A 22869-nucleotide genomic window follows, 5' to 3' on the forward strand; every position below is an offset into this window, starting at 1 on the left:
AACCAAACACATGCTAAGACGGTTCGCACCGCACAACTCCAAACTGCCTTGAACTGCAAATATACAGTCTAGACTCCCGCACCGGACAACTCTATCTACTCGTCGATCCTTCCGTTCGCTACAAGAAATCTGCAAACCCAGCACTCGTCCTCTCCACCGCTGCAGCCGCTCCTCTCGCTGGGGATCGAAACACAGGCAGCTGCCGGCAGCGTTCCAAGACGAGCGACCTGTACAGACCGATGGGCCATGTGGGCCATGCCCTGTCTGCTTTCGCGAAGGAGCAGTGCGCTTAGCCTAAGGCGCATCCCCAACAAGCGTCATATATTCCGCCTCCTCTTCCTCTAGCCGCGGCGCCTCCGACGACTCCGCTAGGCCCCGGCCGGCACCTACCGGCCTCCGCCCGCGCCCCCCGACGGCTCCGCTCGAACCAGCGCCACGCGTCCATGCCACCGCCCCAAGCCCCTAGCTCCTCCACGGGCCGCCGCCTAGCTCCCCACTCCCTTTGTAGCGCGCAGCGGCGGCCTCGCATCGTTTCCTCGCTAAGGGGATGCTAACCCACTGTCCGTTCCATGCCGAAGCATGCATCCTACTGAGATCCAAGCTCTCAATCTATCACTATCACAGCTCCGTCATCCCGTTGGATATTGGCACCGTGGCACGGGAAGGGATAGTGTACTTGTGACTGGCAGAGTGACAGCTGCTGCCTTTGCTTGCTTTGGTCGTCCAACTGCTACAGGGGCTTGGACTCCTACCGCAGGTGCGCACAGTTTCCCCACGAGTTTAATTCGAGCAGAAGTGCTCCAGTCTCATACTCGAATCTGAATGAATTACTTCAGAAATCAAATCTAGATAGTATTTTAGAAGACATGCTGCCCTGTCCCTGTCGTCAGTGCTGGTAGATCAGATACCAATCATAAAATCCCCTCCTCCGTCCGTCTTGGCATGGGCACGCAAAGGACGAAATTGATTACCAAATAAACACTTTCAGTCCCAGCGGTAGTAACAGACCATCAGCAGCCACAGCATAATCCACTTCCACAAGCCTTGAGCCTGCACCTCTGCTGATTAGTCGGTCCTCTTGTTGATACATCCTGCAAGAGTGATATGTTGTTAGTGCCCTTTCTCCCCTTTTTAGTTTGATGGATCCGTCCCATTTTACTGAAGCGATGCATCTGAGCCTCTCACATGTTTGATTTCCATTTTACCCTGTTTAGCTTTTAGGCTGTTTTGATTTATAGCTTAGAACCAAGATTATCCCTTGGTTATTGTTATGAGCTTCTCACATGTAAAATGTTCTAATCACAGTCGATAAATCAATGTCTAGTGCCCTTATCCTTTTTTAGCAAGTGTCAAGTACCTATCCTCGTATTCGTATTATAATCATAGGAGAAAACATTTATGGCTGAACCATGAGCTGAGGCCTAAGGGAAAAGAATTTTTGAGCAGGGAGATGGCGCTGATCACGAATGTCTCTGACTATGAGGAGCTTGCAAAGCAGAAGCTGTCGAAGATGGTTTATGACTTCTATGCTGCAGGTGCAGAAGACCAGCGGACACTCAAGGAGAATAGGGAGGCATTCTCCAGAATTTTGTAAGCTTCTTACAGATTTGTAGAGAACCAACTGTATTACCAACTGCATGTTTGAAAGTGAAAAATCTGGCAAATTTTGCGGTATAAGATTGAAGAACACAACCTTGCAAGCTAGTCCCTAGGGAATAGAAACATGTTATCCGGGAACTTCTCCTGTTTTAATTTTCTTTTTAGAAGAAAATATAGGAGCAGTCCTTTCTGAAAAAAAATAGGAGTGGTGTAATGGCACTTACATGTGCCTATTTTACAGTCCAATTCAATTTTCCAATGTTTGTTCTTATTTCTATCTAAATTTGGAAACAAGAAGAAAATGAAATATTGATGAATCTCACGTGTCCTTTTTAATTAATGTTATATTAGGTTTCGACCAAGGGTACTGATTGATGTGTCCTGCATCAACATGTCCATGAGTGTTTTAGGCTACAACATTTCCATGCCTATTATGGTGGCTCCCACTGCTTTGCACAAACTGGCCCACCCAGAAGGTTCTATCTTGCTTCTATAGTTCACTTAATTTCTCTTCTGGTGTAATTCAAAAGAAAGCTCCTTTATGGAGGTTCATCGAAATGCAGGAGAGGTTGCTTCTGCCCGAGCTACAGCTGCAGCAGGAACTATTATGGTTTGGAAGATTGCACCTTTGTATTGGCTAAATGATGACTCACATGTTAATTCCTTTAGTGATTACATTTTCAGATGTTGTCTTCATGGTCATCTTATAGTATCGAAGAAGTTAACTCGAGTGGACCAGGACTCCGTTTCTTTCAGCTTTCTGTATGACCTTCACACCTAATGGCTAATGTTACATTCTTACCTTCCGTTTCTTCTTGATTTGATCTTCCCCTGTTTACCGTCATTGCCATATTTAGGTATTCAAGGACAGGAACTTTGTGCAACAACTCGTCAGAAGGGCTGAAAATGCTGGCTATAAGGCAATTGCCATCACTGTTGATGCCCCACGGCTTGGTCGCAGGGAAGCTGATGTCAGGAACAGGTCTTCATCTTGAACTGTATACAACGTGACATTTCGTAGTTTCGGCAGGAGTTCTGTATCTGAACTATACATGCTTTACCAAAAATACCATCTGGAATTCAGTATATGAATTATCAATTATGTATTCTTCTTTATGTCACTAGATTCTCATTGCCTGAAAATGTGGTATTGAAGTGCTTTGAAGGACTGGACCTCAGCAACTTGGACAAGGTTTTATGAAAAACTGAGCTGCTCTAATCGCATGGGGTTGAAATTCAGATAAATATATTTCATTTCAATTTATTTTCACAAGAGCTGTTTTGTGATATTTCAGAAGAATGTTTCTGGCCTTGCTGCATATGTCACTAGCCAGATTGACAGCTCTCTTTCTTGGAAGGTATGGTTTGCAAGTTTGCAACATTCTAATGCGCAGTTACTATGAATGACTTCAAACCTCAGAGAGCAGTGGCATATCTCATGCACAAATGAAGTATCCATGACATGCACTGCAGGATATCAAGTGGCTACAGACGATCACCTCGTTACCTATCTTGGTGAAAGGAGTCATAACAGCTGAAGATGGTAAGTATTTGGTTCCAGTTACTTCTTTAAATGTTACGCCACTCGACCCAAGCTACAATCCCATGAAACATTTGCAAATGCGCAGCTCGAATTGCTATCGAATGCGGTGTTGCGGGTATTATCATGTCCAACCACGGGGGACGCCAGCTTGACTATCTTCCGGCAACCATCAGCTGCCTAGAAGAGGTATGCTAAACCACATCCTACAGACACGTCTGCACAGCAGCCTAGCACATCTACAGTCCGGTGATAACTCACAGAGGCAAGGAAAATTCAGGTTGTAAGAGAAGCAAAGGGGCGTGTTCCCGTGTTCCTTGACGGTGGCATCCGCCGTGGCACTGACGTGTTCAAGGCTTTGGCTTTGGGAGCTTCAGGAGTATTCGTAAGTCCCCTGCTGGATTACCCTGACAGTCTGACTGAAAAGAATGCAGGAACATTTGTTTTTCTGACAAGAATGCAGGAACATATTTTGGCATGTAACGCATCATGCTTGTCCTCCGTCAGATTGGAAGGCCCGTGCTGTTCGCCCTCGCAGTGGACGGCGAGGCCGGCGTGAGGAAGGCGCTGCAGATGCTGAAGGACGAGCTCGAGATCGCCATGGCGCTGAGCGGCTGCACGTCGCTGAAGGAGATCACCCGCGACCACGTCAGCACCGAGGGTGACAGGATCCGTCGCTCTCGGCTGTAGTCTCGCACTCTCGTGTTGAAGTGTTGGACCTGAACGCCCCTGTCGTAAACGGGTTCAGCGATTCAGTAGCGTCAGCACAGGCAACCTGTGTTCTTGTATTCCTGAGAGATTCGTGCGTGCGTGCTTAACAATGTGGGTGATTCCATTCTTGTTGTTAACTCGTGAGCTTGTGACTGGTGACTTGTATATCCGTTTTCCTAATTTCGTTGCACTCGAGCTTCTGTATCATTTTGCAGCAGTTCGAATTTTATCTGAACAAGAGTTCAGAATAAAATTACACGCGTGCACGACAATGTGAAATCCCAGTCTTCACCAGTTCACAGGTACACGGAATCGCCGATCATGTCGTGCATTTCAAGAAATTTACAATCCAGGAGAGTACAGGTGCATTTTCGTACCACGGTAAAAGGAAAAAAAAAAGTTACTGCACGGTGGAACGCAGGAACAGCTGGCGGCGGCGTGGCAAACTCTGTTACAAGCTGCGGTTGACAAAGTCTTCAGGAAGCCTAGCCCACATCGCAACCGTTGGATCTTCCTGCTCCGAGATCTCCGCCGTCCGTACTCCCCTGTTACCCCCTATACCCTTCTCGTCCTCCACGGTTCATCCCAAAGGCCAAAAGGCAGCGAAGACTCGAAGAGGAGAGCACTCGAGGGAAACTTCTCTCTCGGCGATCGATCGAGGCCTCTCAAGATGGTAATTTCGCGCCCCGATTCTTCGTCCCCTCGGCTATTTTCGCTCGCACTTTTGCCGTGCTTACTGCCCTCTGCGATGAGGATCGCGATTTGGCGGCGAGAACTCATGGGGATCCAGATCTTTCGGTGGTTTTTTTTTTGCCCTAGCGTTCGGATTAGGATTAGAGCTAGACGCGATGATTCTGAGGAAACGCCATTGGGTGTTGGGTTTCTTTCAATCGCAGATGCGGCTGTCTCGGGAGTGCTTCCGATTACTTCCTCTTACGCATCGCATCTGTGCGGCTTTTTTTTTTCAGGTTGTGCTGCAACCAGATCGGTTCCTGAGCGAGCTGACGAGCATGTACGAGCGGAGCACGGAGAAGGGCTCTGTGTGGGTCACCATGAAGCGATGTGAGTGCTCCTCTCTGTTGACTCGTGCGGTGCTTTGTAGATTGGAGTGGTTGAGGAGTCGAAGTCTGACCTGATGTGTTGATGTGGGCAGCGTCTCTCAAGGCCAAGGCGCAGTTGCAGAAGATGGAGAAGAAGGGGAAGGAGATTGAGTACCGGTGCCTCATCCGCGCCTCCGATGGCAAGAAGAGCATCTCCACCTCGGTACTGTGACCATCCTTGTGCTGCTGATGGGATATGTTTGGATAGAATTGCTGGTTTTGTGCATACTGTGTTGTGGTGACTAGTGAGAAGTTTGCTAGCTTATTTGTTGCTAATTATGTCCATGCAGTTCCTACAAGTACTAATTTCAGATCGACATTTGCATGCATATTCGCCCATATGCTAAAACATAATTGCTATCGATTATGGACATAAGGTGGTAGGATATGTCGTTTTATTTTCTGTCAAAGGGATTTTATGGATGTAGAAAGTAGATAGAAACCTGTAAGCTTAGTAAATGGAAACAGTGCTCTCAATATCTAGAAAAGATATGATGAGTAGCAGAGTCCTTCAGAGGCATGGCGGCATGGGACGGAACATATCTCTGCAGCAGTATGAGCGACTTCTCCTCTGTAGCATGATGGAAACTATAGAACTAGCTTCATAATACCGGAATCCATAGGGCATCTTGCTAATGATGTATATCATTTGTACATTTGAGATTTCTGAGTTGTACTTCTTAATGATGAAATAGCATCAAGACTGTTTGGCTTCTATTGTTGTACTTCATGCATGACAAGCAATCAAAGTTGCTTATCGCCCAACTAGTCGCTTGGTCTGAAGGAATGTGTAAGGGTTACTAAATATGCTTAACGCTCAACTAGTCACTTGGTCTGAAGTCTGAACTCTAAAGGAAACGCGTGTAAGGGTTCCCAAATATGCTTAGCCATTATATCTGTTGGTTACTTGTTACTTGTTAGTTCCTAGGTTTGGAATCACTTTCTAAGTATGGCATCTTTTCATGCCCTAATCAAGTCTTTCTTTCATCAAGCGTCAAGAGCTTGATATATCTCACTTGTAATTTATAAGCGTGACATGTCTAAAGAATGATGTCGATGTGCTTACTCTTTAAGTCCTCAGTTGCATAAAACAGTGACAGCTCTCATTAGTTTCTATATTATCCTTTGGTGAAAACCTTTACCAAGGTGCATATAAATGTCTGATTTTCACCTCAAAAAACAGGCATACATGCAGATTCTTAATACGATGTGCATAATGATATTCCTAATCAGTCAGCATCGGCACCTTTCCATTTTTTACATGAGATATGCATATGACATGTTAGAGTTCCAGGTTGTTCTTCTAAATAACTAATTTCCTTCAGCTTGTAAATAACTAATTTCTCTGTGGGTGTGTGTTCTTTTGTACTTTTGTTTTGCTTCTTTTTAATGAAATGACACGCAGTTCTCCTGCGTGTCCGAGAAAATGAATAAATAAATAAAACATTCCATATCTAAGGAGAAAAATCTTGTTCCTTGGATGATATTTGTGCACTCCATGTTCATATAAAAAGTATAGACAAGTCCATCTTCAAAAGTAATACTAGAAACTTTCCCTTTTATTATGGAATCGTGACCGCACAATTTCAAATCTTATTATGGTAACACAGACTATGTGATTAGCTTTTTTCTACTTTGTACACATTTACTTGGCCTTGTATCAAATTTGTGCACAGCCGATTAGGTCATCTTCTTGACCTAGGATGTTGTCAGTGGTTTTTTTTTATGCAATATCTTCTGAGCGCACTCATTTGCATTTACTTTTATTGTTTTTGTGATACTTAGCTTAGTGAACTCATGTGAAAATCCTGTATCCTTCCTGTTCCATAAGAACTATCCCAACTTGCTGAAACTGTATCTCATGTCTTTTGCATAGCTTGTGGAACCAGTTCATGAAACTTACTGTAATTCAACTTTCAATGCCCTCCAGGTCTCTCTAAAGGAGTACGCAAAGTTCCAAGCTTCATATGCAACAGTTCTTAAGGCCCATATGCATGCTCTGAAGAAAAGGGAGAGGAAAGACAGGAAGAAGGCTGCAGATGCTGAGAAGGTACCCGAGACCGCACCCAAGAAGCAGAAGAAAAAGTCTTCGAAGAAATCCTCAGGGTCCAAATCGTAAGGCGCTTGTAGGACTCACTGTGCCTTCTGTTGTCTACAGCCAGACTAATCCGAGTGTCGTCAAGATTTTCTCATCCGTTTTTATTCGTGTTCGTGTCTGGGAGGTAAAGCCTGTGAATACACCTCTATAGAGCTGTGCCGTCGATATTAGCATTTTTGAAGATGTGTTTTGAGGTGAATGTGAGCCGCCATGGCGTTTTCTGATTGGCATCAAAGGAAAGGCCCTTTGAACTTCTATAGATCTGATTATCGAATTCGCACTTGCAATGGTTCATTGGTATTGACAGAATTCTGGTTCGATTTGCAATGGTTAATTGATGCCGCTAGAATTCTGGCTCGATTTGCAAATGTTTACTTGATGTTGCTAGAATTCTGGCTCGATTTGCGATGGTTCTTAGGTATTTGATGAATTAGTTCTGTACTATAAATGTGAGATTGCAATTAGAATTGCCGTAGACTCAGAATATTTGGTGCTCTAATCTTGGTGGCTATGTTCAAATTGTTTCACTGTCTAGAAAAAAAATATTATCCCGTGATTGAGATTCCCATGTGCTAGTGCTCGTCAGAATATGGCTACGTGTCCGGCGCCGGATGTGAGTTTAACTGAATGGTGGCTCCAATTTTTTTTTTTTGAAAGAACAGGAGGGGTTCAGAACCCCTACTGATTAATTATATATATAAATAAATAAAGTTGAAACAAAAGTAATACAACGAAGAGGCGAAAGAGCGGGTGAAATAAAACGGAAAAACGAAAAAGAAGTAAACGGAGAGAGGCCGAACAGGTACAAGCAGAAAAACTTAAAGGGATTGAATCCATTCTTCGAGCCGAGAACGATGACTTGATTTGATCCGAAGCAAGAGCTCCTTGAGTTCAGAGACGAATTTCCGCTTGCAAGCCAAGCTGAGAGGATCAATATTGTTGAACATCCAGTTGTTTCTTGTTGTCCAGATGCTTCACTCCATCAAGATTATAATCTCCATAAAAAACGATGTTCCCAATTTCCTTCTTAGTTGCTCTAATATGTTCAAGATCGGCCTTGTATGCACATAAGTAATCCCAATACTTCTCCAGCAAACTTTTGCAAAGTTGCAGCGAAAAAATAAGTGATATGCCGTCTCAATATGGTGGCTCCAATTGAGACATAACCTGTACAGAAGAAAGGTATCGACTCCAATATAATGCTTATATCCTGGAAGATCTGGCGAGAGCGCAACAACAGGGTGAGCTGCTCATCGACGAAGCCTTTCTTTGGACAGCAGCGGGCGCCAAACATTTGGCCACCACGGGATGGCCGGGAGCGATGGAAGCTCAACCAATCGGATAGTGTCATTCCGAGTTTCGTCCCCTTCTAATATGGTTGTTAGTTTTTCGTGTAATATTTTTTTAACCGTCACCCATGTGGGTGTGTGGGTGCGTTTGGACGGTCCGCGTTGTACAAATTCTTTTATAACTTTTTAATACAAAGATATGCAGCTTTCCTGCGTATTCAGGAAAAAAATAGCTATGTTAGAATGATTTGGAGTCTGTAACTCTGCATGTGTAGAATTTTGTATGCTTTCCATAAAGCAGGGGAAATCATTTACACCCAAAAAGGTTCCATTTTAGTTTCGGGAATAAACTAGTCACCTATCTCTGGAAGTCTAGATGAAACGACATGGCGCCTTGCGGAACACTACATCTTTTGGGGTCGTTTGGTTCCAGCGGTTTATTTTTAAGCACCTGTCACATCGAATATTTAGATACTAATTAGGAGTATTAAATATAGACTATTTACAAAACCTATTCACAGAGGGAGGCTGAACGGCGAGATAAATTTATTAAGCCTTAGTTCATGATTTGACAATGTGCTGCTACAGTAAACATTTGCTAATGATGGATTAATTAGGCTTAATAGATTCGTCTCGTGCCTCTATCTGTGCAATTAGTTTTATAATTAACTCATATTTAGTCCTCCTAATTAGCCTCCGAATATTTGATGTGACACGGACTAAACTTTAGCTCGAGGAACCAAATGCCCCCATCCCCCGAAATGCATAAAGCCTAAGGGGGTAAACACCCCTAAAGTTTAGGACCCGTCACATCGGATGTTTAGATACTAATTAGGAGTATTAAACATAGACTATTTACAAAACCCATCGCACAGATGGAGTCTAATTTGCGAGACGGATCTATTAAGCCTAATTAGTCCATGATTTGACAATATGCTACTACAGTAAACATGTGCTAATCATGGATTAATTAGGCTCAATAGATACGTCTCGCAAATTAGTATAGGGATTCTGCAATTAGTTTTATAATTAGCTCATGTTTAGTCTTTCTAATTAGCATCCGAACATCCGATGTGACACTCCTAAAGTTTAGCACCTTGTATCCAAACACCCCCTAAACCTCACATGCAGAATAGGGTATACATCAATAAAAGTACGTGAAATACAACAGTATCTGCAATACTGCAACCAGCTACTATTTGAAGATGACAAAACCTCCAAACCCAACCACAAGGATAATGGGCAAAATTGAAATCCAGAGGATCGTCATCCCGATGGCGCGCCGCCGGGTCAGGTTGCCTGACACATGGAAGCCAACATACGCTTCAACTATTCCAAAGATAATTACGGCGATGAGAATGCCGTAGTATAGGTAGAAGGGCACCTTTCCATGACCAACGAAAATACCTGCCGGCGACTTAAAGATTGCGAGCGCCAGCGCCGCTGCAGCTTGAACGATGCCGCTGGTGATCAGCGCCGCCGGCAGCTTGTCCACGTTGCGGCGGGCCTCCGAGATGAAGCACACGATCTTGATCAGCACAGCCGTGAAATCCATCTTTGATATCTCTACTAGGGGTAATAACATGCTTGGATGGAGGAGGCAGACAACTGCCATCCTAGTATTTATACTGCCAGCCTGATAACGACGTAGTGGTAGTAACACTTTTCGTCCCAGCGGTGCTAACACTTTCTCAGAAGTAGTCCTTGTTTGCCCATACTTTGTGGGAGTAATCATACCCTACTGCCTAGTGCTGTATAGGTTTGCTAGGCCGACCATTACTTTGGCTTTCTTTCAAGAACATGTAAATTCATAAAACAATTAGAATATGTACGCAGCAGAATATAATACTTTGTAGGAGACACGGGCACGCGAATCGAATCTCTTTAGAAAGAAGATCTTTTCTCTCCTGGTAGCCTGCTAAAGTCCTCTTACGAAACTTTCGTGCTACCAGGCTAAAGTCCTCTTACGAAACTTTCGTTATTGGGTTAGCCGCAGATTTTTCATCGTTATAATATGTAGTACGCAGCAGAATATCCCCGCGAGGAAAGCCGAGCCTTGGTGCGATTTACGGGTTGGATGTCCTAAGCCGTCCATGTTACACAGCCTCCTTTTGACCACAGAGGTTGTTGACGCGGAAAGGATGCCACAACCTGATTACATCGTTCGGGTCTTGGTTAAGTCTTCGGTTCTTCGGACTTCGGTTATTATACGTGTCATAGTACCCTTAATTAAAATTTTTAAGTTATTGTATTCCCATGATCGAAATTGACGTGGCCAACAGAAAAAAAGGGTCTCAATCTTAATTCCCGAAGGAGCAAATGCAAAGAAGCTCACAGAAGATCAAATTCAAGGGGGGAAAAAACAAATATGGCAACCACTGCGTTGCTGTGCAGGGCAATGTACTGCCTAGCGCTGTAGGTTTGCTGGGCCGACAATTACTTTGGCTTTCTTTCAAGAACATGTAAATTCCTAAAACAATGGCGTGCCTTGTTTTTTTCTATAAAATGGGGCAGGGCGGGGCACCTGTTCTAAAAAAAAAATCCCTGATCCACATGTTAGTGCACAAAGAGGACACAACGTGTCAGTAAGAGAAGGGTGTTTGTGATAGTCTGAAATGTCTGTAGTAGCTCGGTCGCTGGCAGCCGCGGCCATGGGTGTTGATTTGGATGTACGTCAGTTCCATCAGTAGATTCTTCCAAGGCTACATACCAACACCTAACACAGATTAGCTTCTAATCAAAATGGCAGGCACCTATTCATAGGTTTATTTGCCTTTTTATTTCTACTTGCATAATTTTTTGTTCAACCTCAAATTTTGCATGAACATGTACAATCCATACTTATTTTTTTTGTTGAATCTTCCATACATGTTTTGGCTGTTTATTTTTATCGAAGTGGAGATATCATTTTTCTCGAGGAAGCTAAGAAGATGGCATGTGGGCCCCACATCAACGGGTTGCCAACATGGCAACATGTACAGCTAACAGGCACCACGTCGGATGAAACTAAATTGATGAAGGATGCTCCATAATTGGTTTTGTGGTTCGGCGAGGCAAATCAAACTCCAGTGAGCATAGCAATGGTCCAATATGGCAGCCTACAGTTTTTTCCTTATTTGATCAGTGCACGGGTATATAACCGAATTATTTGTAAACGGAGATGTAAAGTCCAAAATAGGCTGCAGCGAAAACCCAATATTTCCATCGTGGAATAGTTACAGATGATAAGTAGACCTTTGTGAAAGCCAATATAATAACCTAAACCTCACAAGCATACCAGACTAAAAGAGGAAAAATCATTTCATGCACACGCAGCACAAATGAATTTTTGTATACACTCTCACAAAACGTATTAAAAAAATTGAGATTAACACACTGACATCCTTTGTTTGAAGTTTGTCGTGGTCTCTTCTTAAGTTCTTGCCCTCCCCCCAATGCATAAAGCTTAAACCTCACACCCAGAACAGGGTGTACATTAATAAAAGTACGTGAAATACAACATTGTCTGCAATACTGCAACCAGCTACTATTTCAAGATGACAAAGCCTCCAAGCCTAACTACAAGGACAATAGGCAAAATTGAAATCCAAAGGATCGTCATCCCGATGGCGTGCCGCTGGGTCAGATCGCCTGACACATAGAAGCCAACAGATGCTTCAACGAATCCAAAGATGATTACGGCGATGAGAATGTCGTAGTACAGGTAGAAAGGCGTCTTTCCATGACCAACGAAAATACCTGCCGGCGGCTTGTAGATCGCGAGCGCAAGCGCCGCTGCAGCTTGAACGATGCCACTCGTGATCAGCGCCGCCGGCAGCTTGCCCACGTTGCGGCAGGCCTCCGAGATCAAGCACACGATCTTGATCAGCACAGCCGTGAACTCCATCTCTGATATATCTGCTAGTGTATCGAAGAAGTGGTTCGATCTTGTCCTGATGAGCTTGGGCACTGGTGGTACGGGAGGTTTTCGGAGCTTTGTGTTGCATCTGGAAATGAACACGGCCCTTATATAGGAGACGGGGGCACGCGGCAGAAGATGGCATGTGGGCCTTTCTGCATCCCAGACCGCATTTTTGTTTGTTAGTTGCCACTTGCCAGTTGGAGGCGATCTGTGGGCCGACTTTGGTCGATGAAAAAAGTCACCCGTTGCCAGTAGCAGGGGATCCCAAGTATAATTTGTACGCGTCCCGCAGCCCGCCGCCTATATTTTGACGAAGCATGTTATTCATTTCGAACCACTTCTTCGATACCCCTAGTAGAGATATCAGAGATGGAGTTCACGGCTGTGCTGATCAAGATCGTGTGCTTGATCTCGGAGGCCTGCCGCAACGTGGACAAGCTGCCGGCGGCGCTGATCACGAGTGGCATCGTTCAAGCTGCAGCGGCGCTTGCGCTCGCGATCTACAAGCCGCCGGCAGGTATTTTCGTTGGTCATGGAAAGACGTCCTTCTACCTGTACTACGACATTCTCATCGCCGTAATCATCTTTGGATTCGTTGAAGCATCTGTTGGCTTCTATGTGTCAGGCGACCTGACCCGGCAGCGCCATCGGGATGATGATCATCTGGATTTCAATTATGCCCATTGTTCTTGTGGCTGGGCTTGGAGGCTTTGTCATCTTAAAATAGTAGCTGGATGCAGTATTGCAGACACTGTTATATTTCACATATTTTTATTGATGTATACTCTATTCTGCGTGTGAGGTTTAGGCTTTATGCATTTGTGCTATACACAGGGGCGGGTCCAGGATTTTGAACAAGGCTATTCAAAATTTCATAGGGTAAATTTTTTTACAACCTAAATCCTAGTCTTTGGCACGTGTAATTGATTATAGCATCACATAATATCAAGTTTTATGGTACTATTTTTAAGTAATGCTCACTGCCTCGATTTCGCACTATCACAAATTCATAGACATTCATAAATTGCAATCAATAATTGTTGAAATAGGATACCAATTAAGCAAAATTAACTTACAAATTTAAACCAAATTCTCGGTTTGAACGGGACAAGCCGAGAAGGACCGGCCCTGTCATGTGCCCGTGAACGCCACCCTCCACCCCAGTGCCGCGCACCTCGATGCCTGCGGCTGCCCCTTGCCGCCGTGCCTGCCTCGACGGCGGTAGGCGTACAGGAAGGTGTAGGAAGGTGTGGTCGTATGCAGGGGTGGATCTAGCCAAGAGCTAGAGGGGACTGCTAGCTCCAACTAGTAGGTGTAGGTGTTGAGCTAGTGAAATCAATATTGTAAAAATATGCTAGCTAGTTCTTAGTGAAGAGCTAAACTCGCACATTTCCCGATACTCTCCTCTCTCATCAGGGGTGGACTCAGGATTTACAACATGGGTATTCAAAATTTGAAAGGAAATTTTTTTTACAGCATAAATGATAGATTTGCATAACTGACTACAACAAACATCTTATATTCGTAAAATTGATCCAAACACGAATTTAACATATAGATCTAATAAGTGATCAATATAGTAAAATCACACAAGTTTCAAGTAATCCTCACTGCCTTGCTTTATACTATTGTAAATTCATAGACATTTGCAAATTGCAATTACTAGTATGTTGAAATAGGATGCCAATTTAGCAAAATTATATTAACTCACCAATTCACAACGCTTGCGTGCTGCAGTTAGCAGTCATGCAGAATTGCCGTCTAGAAGGGATAATGAGAGATCAGGAGAAGGGTCGTGGCATCGATGCATCTTGCACGCGGGCGACCAGCCTAAGGCCGCCGCCCTCTCCGCGCCGTGCGCCTGAGGCCGTGGTGGCGTGGCAGCTGATCGAGCCCCTTGATGGTCGACACCTATGCAGCTGTGCCCTCCGTAGCTCCGCGGCAAACCATCCACCTTGGCGCCTTTTGATTCAACCCCTGCCACTAGTCGAGCAGCGAGAGGAATGGAAGGAATCGACGATTCAATGAAAGGTCTCGGTCTGGAATTCTAGGGTGGTGGGTCACTAAGAAGAATTGGACCAGATTAGGCTATTTCGGCACGGAGCCATGAGTGGGAGGGAGATCGGGAGAGAGAGGTGGGATCTATATTTTGGGCTGAATTGCTTCAATATTATGTTATTTTGTTTCATTCTTTATTTTTTAATACATGTGCATAATATAGACGGTATATATAAAATTTTTTGCTAAAAATAATGGGTATTCAGCTTGAATTGAAGTGGGTCCACCCCTGTCTCTCACTGCATGAGCCTCGATGTGTCTTCTTGGACTTCCTTTTCTTTTTCTTTCCCATAAGTTAGCAGCTAATCTCAAACTGTTGGAGATGCTATAAAGTCTTCTTCTTTCTCTCCCTCACCTCCTCTCTCTTCCCGTCTTCGCTCACCTTTCTTCTCCCCTACTCCTCTTGCTCCAATGGAGCCTCATGGATCTGCCACTGGTCGTGTGGATTTCAGAATTCGCCACTAATAAAATTGCTAGTTTGATATGCTGTGCTAATCCAGGTGACAGTAAAAAATAACAATAACAAATTCTAAGGGTCTGAAAATCATTATCTTAAATAAACAGTGAACTTCTAGTATAGTTTCTAAAAAGTTAGGAGCTCAGAAAAAATTAAGTTTATGTGAAGCTGGAAAGTTCAATTTTCTGCTTTCTGAGCTTAGAAAACTAAAATCATTTTTACAAGTTATTCTTAGCTTTTCAAAAAAGTACCATCTTGACTTTGTGACAATTGCCAGTGCAACTAATTATTGGACATATGTGCCTAAAATACATTCCAGATTTTATTTGGAGGAAAAACATATTGATAAAAAAAATGATGCAAGCAAGCAGGCAAAATACTATCTAGACAAGATTGCGCAAGGAAATTACTCAATGATCCCACGCAGAACGTAGTCGAACGTGTTGAAGCAGATGTTGTAGAATCACCCAGCGATCGTGTGAAGACACTGCCCAAAAACCTGGTTGCCGCCCTGTGCAGGAGTCTCGTGACAGTAGTTTCGGAGATCCCGCTTCCCTTCAAGCCCGGTGCACACCGCATTCGAAGGTCGACGAGGCGCAACGGCAAGAGATTCAGCACAATGAGTGGGAAGGCGAGCGTGTAACATCGTCCATTCAACCAGGACGTCTCTTGGTGTTATAGACCTTCGTAGTGCATCAGTTTCCCCATCAAACAGCTTCATCAAGCAGTAGAAACTGCCAATTTGAATGACAGAAACTGCTACCATCAAATTGTTGAAACTGACACACCTTATTATTGCTGTTTAAAATGGCAGTTTCAATCACATTGAATCACCGTTAGGCTCAGCATAAAAAATAGTAACTGCACAAAACAATAGCCTACTATACACGCGATTTTTCACATGAAAGTGCGTGCGAGCTGCACGTGCGTGTAGCAACAGTCTCCTTCTCTCTCATTTGCACCTATTTTGCATAGAGAGGAGACTTTCATATTTAAGCAAAGCAACCTCTCCTTAAATTAGCAATATGAGACTAAAGGTTGTGCATGCTTTGGAATTTTTAGATTGAGCCACATATGAGCCTAAATCCAACACCAGTCTGCTACTCCGATTATACAGCACACAGACATCCATCAGCAGAAGCAGCAGCGTGTTGTGCTTCTATAAATGGAAATGTATATCATGATGATGCCCTCTAGAAAATTGGAGTTGTTTGCCAATGCAAGTATGATTTTTGCATGCATCCTCAAGCTAAATTTTATTACATTTCTAAGCAACTTGAGCTGAAAGATTATCTGTACGGAACAAAGGACGTTGAGATTTTGGATTTTGCGCGTTTCCTCTAGTCGTGTAATGATATTTCTCTGAGTGATTTGGTGTAGTTATCTTGATTTTGTGCCTATTTCCTCATATATAGTTTTTTACGAGAGAAGTTTGTTTCTCTCTCTTCTGCTTCAGCCCCGATTTCAGCGAAAGAAGCAAACAGTGGGAAAAAAACTATCTCGTTAGTAAACAGAGATGTAAACCTACACAGGACAAACCACAAACCGCATCAAAACCAAAAATTATCATTGTCATTAACATGTACCGCTGTACAGCACAAATGCGGCCCCACCAAACAAAAATTGTATGGAGTATGAGCAGTTGTCGCTTCATGAGTTCTTGGCCTCTTGTTCTGCCACCATGTGTCAAGTGGTTGTTATCTCCAGCAGAAATGAATAACTACGAGCATTTGAGTGCGTTGTTTTCATGTGTACATGCATTGCTTCTGCAGTAGCATTTTCCCGCACAGTAAGAAGTCACTACCTACTGTGAATTTGTTCGAATCACCTCATTGCAGTAGCATCTTATATGCTACCAAATCAGCCAGTGCTTTGCTGAAGAATCTTTGGTTTCCTTTTTATCCTGATCTGAACCCCACAGCGCTGGTCGCTCCTAGGAAGCGACAAGAGCTGCACGGGTGGGTGTGGTGACTGGTGAGTGCGAGTCGAGGAGCCGTCAGCATCCACCACCAAACCGGACAAAGGCGAGCTCTGATCACTCACTGATCCGTCATCACCAAACACCCCCGCCGCTGCTGCTCCGATCGCGCGCACCACCACCCTCCACCCACACACCCGGATCCCACCGTCTCCACCCACCCCTCAAATCTCTCTTTTTTTCGCCTCCCCTCCCACCAATTCTCCAAAAGAAATCCACCCAATCAACCCCACCACCCGCGCATCCCGGCGGCGACGATGAGAGGCCTCCTCGCGTGCGCCACCCTCGCCCGTCGCGCCGCCGCCGGCTCCTACGGTGCGGCGCCCGCGCGCGTTCGCCATCTGGCGGGCGCAGCGGAGGCGGCGGAGGCCGAGCTCAAGAAGACGGCGCTCTACGACTTCCACGTCGCCAACGGCGGCAAGATGGTGCCGTTCGCCGGCTGGAGCATGCCCATCCAGTACAAGGACTCCATCATGGACTCCACCGTCAACTGCCGCACCAACGGCAGCCTCTTCGACGTCGCACACATGTGCGGCCTCAGCCTCAAGGGCCGCGGCGCCATCCCCTTCCTCGAGTCCCTCGTCATCGCCGACGTCGCGGGCCTCAGAGACGGCACCGGCACGCTCACCGTATTCACCAACGAGAAAGGCGGCGCCATCGACGACTCCGTCGTCACCAAGGTCACCGACCAGCACATCTACCTCGTCGTCAACGCCGGCTGCAGGGACAAGGACCTGGCACACATCGGGGCGCACATGGAGGCATTCAACAAGAAGGGTGGGGACGTCAAGTGGCACATCCACGATGAGCGCTCGCTGCTCGCATTGCAGGTCTGTGCCATACTGCCATTCTCTTGCCCTCTTGCTGATACACCTGCTGGTGTTCATGGTTTGTTTTCATTGATGACCACGATAGGTTTATATGGTGATTTCTAGGATTGGGGAATGGAGTTTTTTTTTAAAAAAAAAATGTGCTGAAGATGCAATGACGACAGGATAGAGAAACTAATGTGTTAGATGTTAACGTTTTTTGTTGTTTGAAAAAAATGTGATTGAGTTCAGATGTGCAGGATCACTAGATAGTAGATATATGCAGAGACTTGTTTGCTACAGGGCAATAGGATGTGTATGACTGCAAGTCTGCAACTGAATGCAGATTGCTTAGCCAAGAAGCTGATTTCGTGTTTGATTTTTGCTTGGATTTTTATTTTCAGTATGCCCTGTGATGCCGTGGAGTGTGGACTGTGATTGTTGATAGTGTGGTGAACAGTGTTTGCGGTTTGTCTCGGAATTGTTTTTTTAGCTTATGTGTTTTAATTTTGTCAGTATCAAGTGCGATGAGTCTTTTTAGCTAGACAATTGTGTTTGGTCAATAACCCATCAAAGTGATGGCATGGCAATAGTTCAGTATGTAGGCCTTATATTGATGTTATGTTGATGGTAAAACATTAAATTTTGTGATTCATGTGTACGTGTCTGATGTGCTTCTTTATGATTGGTAAAACATTAAATAAGAGACATCGATGTCATTTAGTTATATCTCTAATTTATGTAGTGTATCAAGCAATGGTACTTGATTTCTATTTGCTAAGTCAAATCTTTATTACCTTAGAGTGCCTTCCGTGCTTCACTGGATTGGTCTATGTGAGATAGCAGCCGAGCAGGTTTGCATGTTCTTTTCTTGGTTGGTGGGATTAAAGCTTCATCCATGGTCTTACTTTTGTGGTTAAGAAATATTTGGGGTGAATTGTCGAAACATGGAACCTGGTTCGTGACGAACCATTTTTTCTACCCGATTTATGATTCACAATTTCTTCATGTCGTAGGTAGATAAGTGTTCTCACTGCTCTGTAATCATGGATAGAATCAATCTGCATTTCGCGCCTATGGTTTTCATGTCTAATTGCTTTGGAAGTAGTATTCCAATTTTTTACTCTCCCTAAGCATATTTAAAATCATTTCACAGAAACGGTCAACTTTCACTTTAATGGCAAGTAGAAAGTTCAGTTCTTCAAGTCATGATACGTATACCAGTTCCCAAATTCATAGGAAGGCAGCATTTTAACTTTTTTCTTGACATAAGCAGGGTCCTCTTGCTGCACCAACTCTTCAGTTGCTGACGAAAGAAGATTTGAGCAAAATGTACTTCAGTGACTTCAAGATGATTGACATTAATGGATATGAGTGCTTTCTCACGAGAACTGGGTATTACTTTGCTTTCTTACCTCCATTATTAAAAAAATGCACCTTGTTAGATTCTGATCTTTCTTGAAAACTAGATGAAGTCCGCCCAAGTACTATCTTCTTTACATTGATTAGCTATCACTCTTCCATCATACATAAAGAATATATATCATTTCCTATTTGTTCCAGCATCCAAGGTGATGACTTCGGTGGTTATTGCTCAACCAACTGTAGGACAGTTGATCAAATGCCATCTTATGTTAGTTTTTTCATGATCCTTCAGTGTAGGATTTTACATCAGCCAGTATGTGAATTCCACATTTTATTGGCATGGCTGTTCTTTTCATCTTCCCAACATCTGGAGTTCATATGTTTTGATAACGAGGAGTCCCTGTAAAGTTTCTATATGTGGCCTTGGAGCTTTGCATCCTTTAATTATTCTAAATATATCTTATTTCTTATTTCAGTTACACTGGTGAAGATGGCTTTGAAATCTCTGTTCCATCAGAGAATGCAGTCGATCTTGCAAAGGCTATCCTGGAGAAATCTGAGGGCAAGGTGCGGCTGACTGGTTTGGGCGCCCGTGACAGTCTCCGCCTGGAGGCTGGCCTCTGCCTTTATGGCAACGACATGGAGCAGCACATCACGCCCGTTGAGGCTGGACTCTCATGGGCAATCGGCAAGAGGAGGAGAGCTGAAGGCGGCTTCCTGGGTGCAGATGTGATCCTCAAACAGCTTCAAGAAGGCCCAAAGATCAGGCGTGTCGGCATGTTCACACAAGGGCCGCCTGCACGGAGTCACAGCGAGCTCGTTAGCAACTCTGGGGAGAACATCGGTGAGGTGACCAGCGGAGGGTTCAGCCCGTGCCTGAAGAAGAACATCGCCATGGGTTACGTGAAATCGGGGTTGCACAAAGCTGGGACAGAGTTCAAGGTGGTTGTTCGTGGGAAGTCCTATGATGCTATTGTCACCAAGATGCCCTTCGTGCCAACAAAGTACTACAAGCCCTCATAGATTGTACAAACGGATGTTCCTTCAGCTACAGTTCTCTTTTGCATCTCTCTTGTCCTGTCCATGACAGGCTGCTGCAGTGCTCCCACTGTAACTTCTGTAAGGGTCCCTCTTAGAGCTCAACATTTTACCTCTCCCCGTCTAATAACGCTTTATTTTCCAAAACAAAGGTGTGCATCTGTCTGGAATTTGATGTGCGTTAATTTTTTGATCAAATTTCTGGGCTGCTGAATGCTGCAGTTGTGCTGTTTATGCTTATCTCGAAATGTGCTGTTTAAACTTTAAATCTACAGGCTGCAACGCATTGCAGCCGCTGCCCACTAGCAAGTCACCAAAAGCTTCTCAAGTATTCAAGTTCATTGCAAGCTCGTTGACAAGGATGAATGCCTGCAAGGCTGCAACTGCCAGTATCAGTTCTGATCAATCATAATCTCTGCAAAAGGATTTTACAGGGAAGAGCACGTCCTAGCCGTTCTGAGGGTCGGCGTCGCCGCGTCGGAGCGGCGGAAGAAGAGGAAAGGGACGGGCGTCGACGAAGTACCGAATGCGGGCCGGGGTGTCGTCAGGGAGGAGACGCCGACAGGGGCGTTGTCGAGGTCGCTGCGGCGGAGCTGGGAGTGGACGGCGTCGAGGTGGCTGGGAGGGGACAGGGGACCCTTGAACGTTTTGCAGAAAACCCCCTAATTTGGATCGCGATTAATAATCGCGATCCAACTGTTTTCAATTAGGACCCTAATCTGTCCTGATATTTTATAGAATGGTCCCTATTTTTGGCTGCTATCCCTCTGTGCTCTCTTCCCCTTCCGCTCCGGCGACGGCGACGGCCGCCTCGTCGCGTGCGAACGGGCTTCGACAACTCCTCCGGCCCCCCTTCGCATTTCTCGCCGGATATACCTTGTCGCGCCTCTTCTGACTCCTTCCCTCCTCCGCTGCTGTACCCCTCCGTCCCGCAGCTTTCCCGCCGTTGGGCACGCTGGACGCCGGCGCCGGCGCCGTCGCCAAGCCTTGATTCGTCAAACACATACTACACAGTCTCCGCACTTAAAAAGCCCAATGAAGGAAAAAAAAAATTCATATTCAGAGCAATGCGACCCAGAGTGGTAAAACCCAAGAGATGAAGAAAAACTGCCGGCGTTCACGAGCTAATCCCAGAAAGCAGAGTTCACGATTTGAGATGCTTCCGTGCCGCGAGAGAACTTGACATCTGCTGATCTGCATGCCGTGGGCTGCTCAGTTTTGCAGATGGCATGCTATTCAGAATGGGTAGTGTATATTTCAGATTTGATAACCCGAATTCGCTCCCCGTTTGCTTGTGGCATGGACATGTAATTTTCCAAAACAAGAAGAAGAAGAAGAATCATGGAGACAGGTACTATAAATCTCTGCATCATTGTACAAATCAAGACAATAACTTGATTGCAGGTGCTTGGGTGCTTGCTCAGTTGGATTCTTACTGCTCACTGATCAGTCATAATCTCTGCAAAAAAAAAAAAGAATTTACAGGGAAGAGCTCATCCTAGTCACAAGTTACAAATCACAATTCCTTACTGATCAGCTACATATAGACAAATTGTGATACGGCGGTTTTCCTCTGGGTTGTCTTGCCATGTTATTTCTCCAGCTTGTTTTAGAGGTTCCTGAATTCTGGCGGTACAGCAGCTCATGTTTCAAGCGAGCTCCGGCGAAAACATCGATGACGTGACACTAGTGGAGGGTTCGGTAAGGTGACATCGGCGAGAACTCCCTCTTACAGCTTGTCATTTACCTCTGCCCGCCTAATAATCCTTTCTTTCAAGAGCAAAGCACGTCCTCCGATCATTGTTGGTGTTGGATCACAGGTTAGAGAGTGCATGCATTCTGCTGCAGTTTGTGCTAACTCTTATTTCTTGCCCGTGCAGATTTGAAATTTCAGGCCTGTAAATTTCAGTCGCTTATTGTACAATTTTCAGGGTGATGCGGACACTTTGAATGAAAGTTTATCTGGCATTATAATTGTCAACTTACATTGTGGTCGCTGACAGCAGAACATCCTCAAAGTGCAATGTAAGAATTTACCGAGAAACTCAGTCCCAAAAAATTGTTCTCTCAGCCTGAAAATTCAGAACTATTTGCTTCTACAGACAACTTCTCCTACTAACTATTTCTTTCTTTGTTTATTCCCAAAACTGTATTCAACTCTTTGATTGGTTAGACAACTGCTCCTATGACTTTGCTCTGTGATTCTCCAGCCTTTCCTTTGCGGCCGTTGCCCGTCGTTACCATACGACTGCACGTCTCAATGGCCAAACCTATTCAGTACAACAGCCCTCTTGCGTGAATTCTGATCTGCCGTGATAGTAAAGAGGGACCAAGCAATAGTAATTTCCAGCTCACAGAAGCCAAAACCACATTTACCAAGACTCCAGCCGGCCTCTTGAGGTGTGAAATATGCCATCACTTCTTTAACAACATCTGATCTGTCACCAACTTGTGAAGCCACCACACAAATGTTCAGCTGTTCTCCTAGTGCCACAGAAACAACACTCCTTGAAAGCTCAATTGTACCATCAGAAGTGATAGGCATTATTGCCTCTAGAGAATCAAGTAACACAATATCCTTCTGAACTGCGCTGGTGGTACGGGAAACAACTTGTCCTCGAAGATGATCCGGCCATGACCCAGAAATAACTTTGACACTGTATACAGTGGCCTCAACTGCTTGATAAACTACAGCAAATGCAAACTCAACAGTGCTACGTTTGCTGAAGCAACGTTCAAGGACATTGAAATCATCCACGCGTTTTTTTGAAGACTTTCAAGCTCAACACTTTATCCTCAGACTCTGTTTTCCCCTTTGCTTTGAGATCAACTTCGAAAGCAACTGGATCAATTATCATAACTGGGCGAGATGGTCCTGTCAACAGCAGGCATGAATCCTGCAATCATTACAACTGATAATATTACT

The 22869-nt window shown here is 44.7% G+C and overlaps 3 protein-coding genes across 4 annotated transcripts; all 3 read left to right on the plus strand.

The window, feature by feature from the left end:
* Positions 1 to 325: 325 nt before the first annotated feature.
* On the plus strand, positions 326 to 4040 carry LOC117864092 (glycolate oxidase 2). 2 transcript variants are annotated; one of them, XM_034748094.2, is made up of 12 exons: positions 326 to 757; positions 1447 to 1590; positions 1951 to 2075; positions 2163 to 2209; positions 2284 to 2361; positions 2457 to 2581; positions 2725 to 2791; positions 2895 to 2957; positions 3073 to 3142; positions 3228 to 3328; positions 3420 to 3524; positions 3647 to 4040. In XM_034748094.2, the coding sequence occupies exons 2-12, from the start codon at positions 1451 to 1453 to the stop codon at positions 3827 to 3829; spliced, it is 1104 nt and encodes a 367-aa protein (XP_034603985.1). In that variant the 5' UTR covers positions 326 to 757; positions 1447 to 1450; the 3' UTR covers positions 3830 to 4040. The 2 variants fall into 2 exon arrangements, with proteins under 2 accessions (XP_034603985.1, XP_034603984.1); XM_034748093.2 differs by lacking the exon at positions 326 to 757 and adding an exon at positions 817 to 1109.
* A 338-nt stretch (positions 4041 to 4378) lies between these two features.
* Positions 4379 to 7408, plus strand: LOC117864093 (signal recognition particle 14 kDa protein). The gene is made up of 4 exons (XM_034748095.2): positions 4379 to 4523; positions 4819 to 4912; positions 5004 to 5113; positions 6881 to 7408. The coding sequence occupies exons 1-4, from the start codon at positions 4521 to 4523 to the stop codon at positions 7067 to 7069; spliced, it is 396 nt and encodes a 131-aa protein (XP_034603986.1). The 5' UTR covers positions 4379 to 4520; the 3' UTR covers positions 7070 to 7408.
* Positions 7409 to 16840: 9432 nt separating this feature from the next.
* LOC117865021 (aminomethyltransferase, mitochondrial) lies at positions 16841 to 20183 on the plus strand. The gene is made up of 3 exons (XM_034749098.2): positions 16841 to 17561; positions 18817 to 18935; positions 19382 to 20183. Exons 1-3 carry the CDS (start codon positions 16989 to 16991, stop codon positions 19926 to 19928), a joined length of 1239 nt encoding a protein of 412 aa, XP_034604989.1. The 5' UTR covers positions 16841 to 16988; the 3' UTR covers positions 19929 to 20183.
* Positions 20184 to 22869: the final 2686 nt, after the last annotated feature.

Source organism: Setaria viridis, chromosome 7, assembly GCF_005286985.2.
Source record: "Setaria viridis chromosome 7, Setaria_viridis_v4.0, whole genome shotgun sequence".
In the NCBI taxonomy this organism is placed as follows: Eukaryota; Viridiplantae; Streptophyta; class Magnoliopsida; order Poales; family Poaceae; genus Setaria; species Setaria viridis.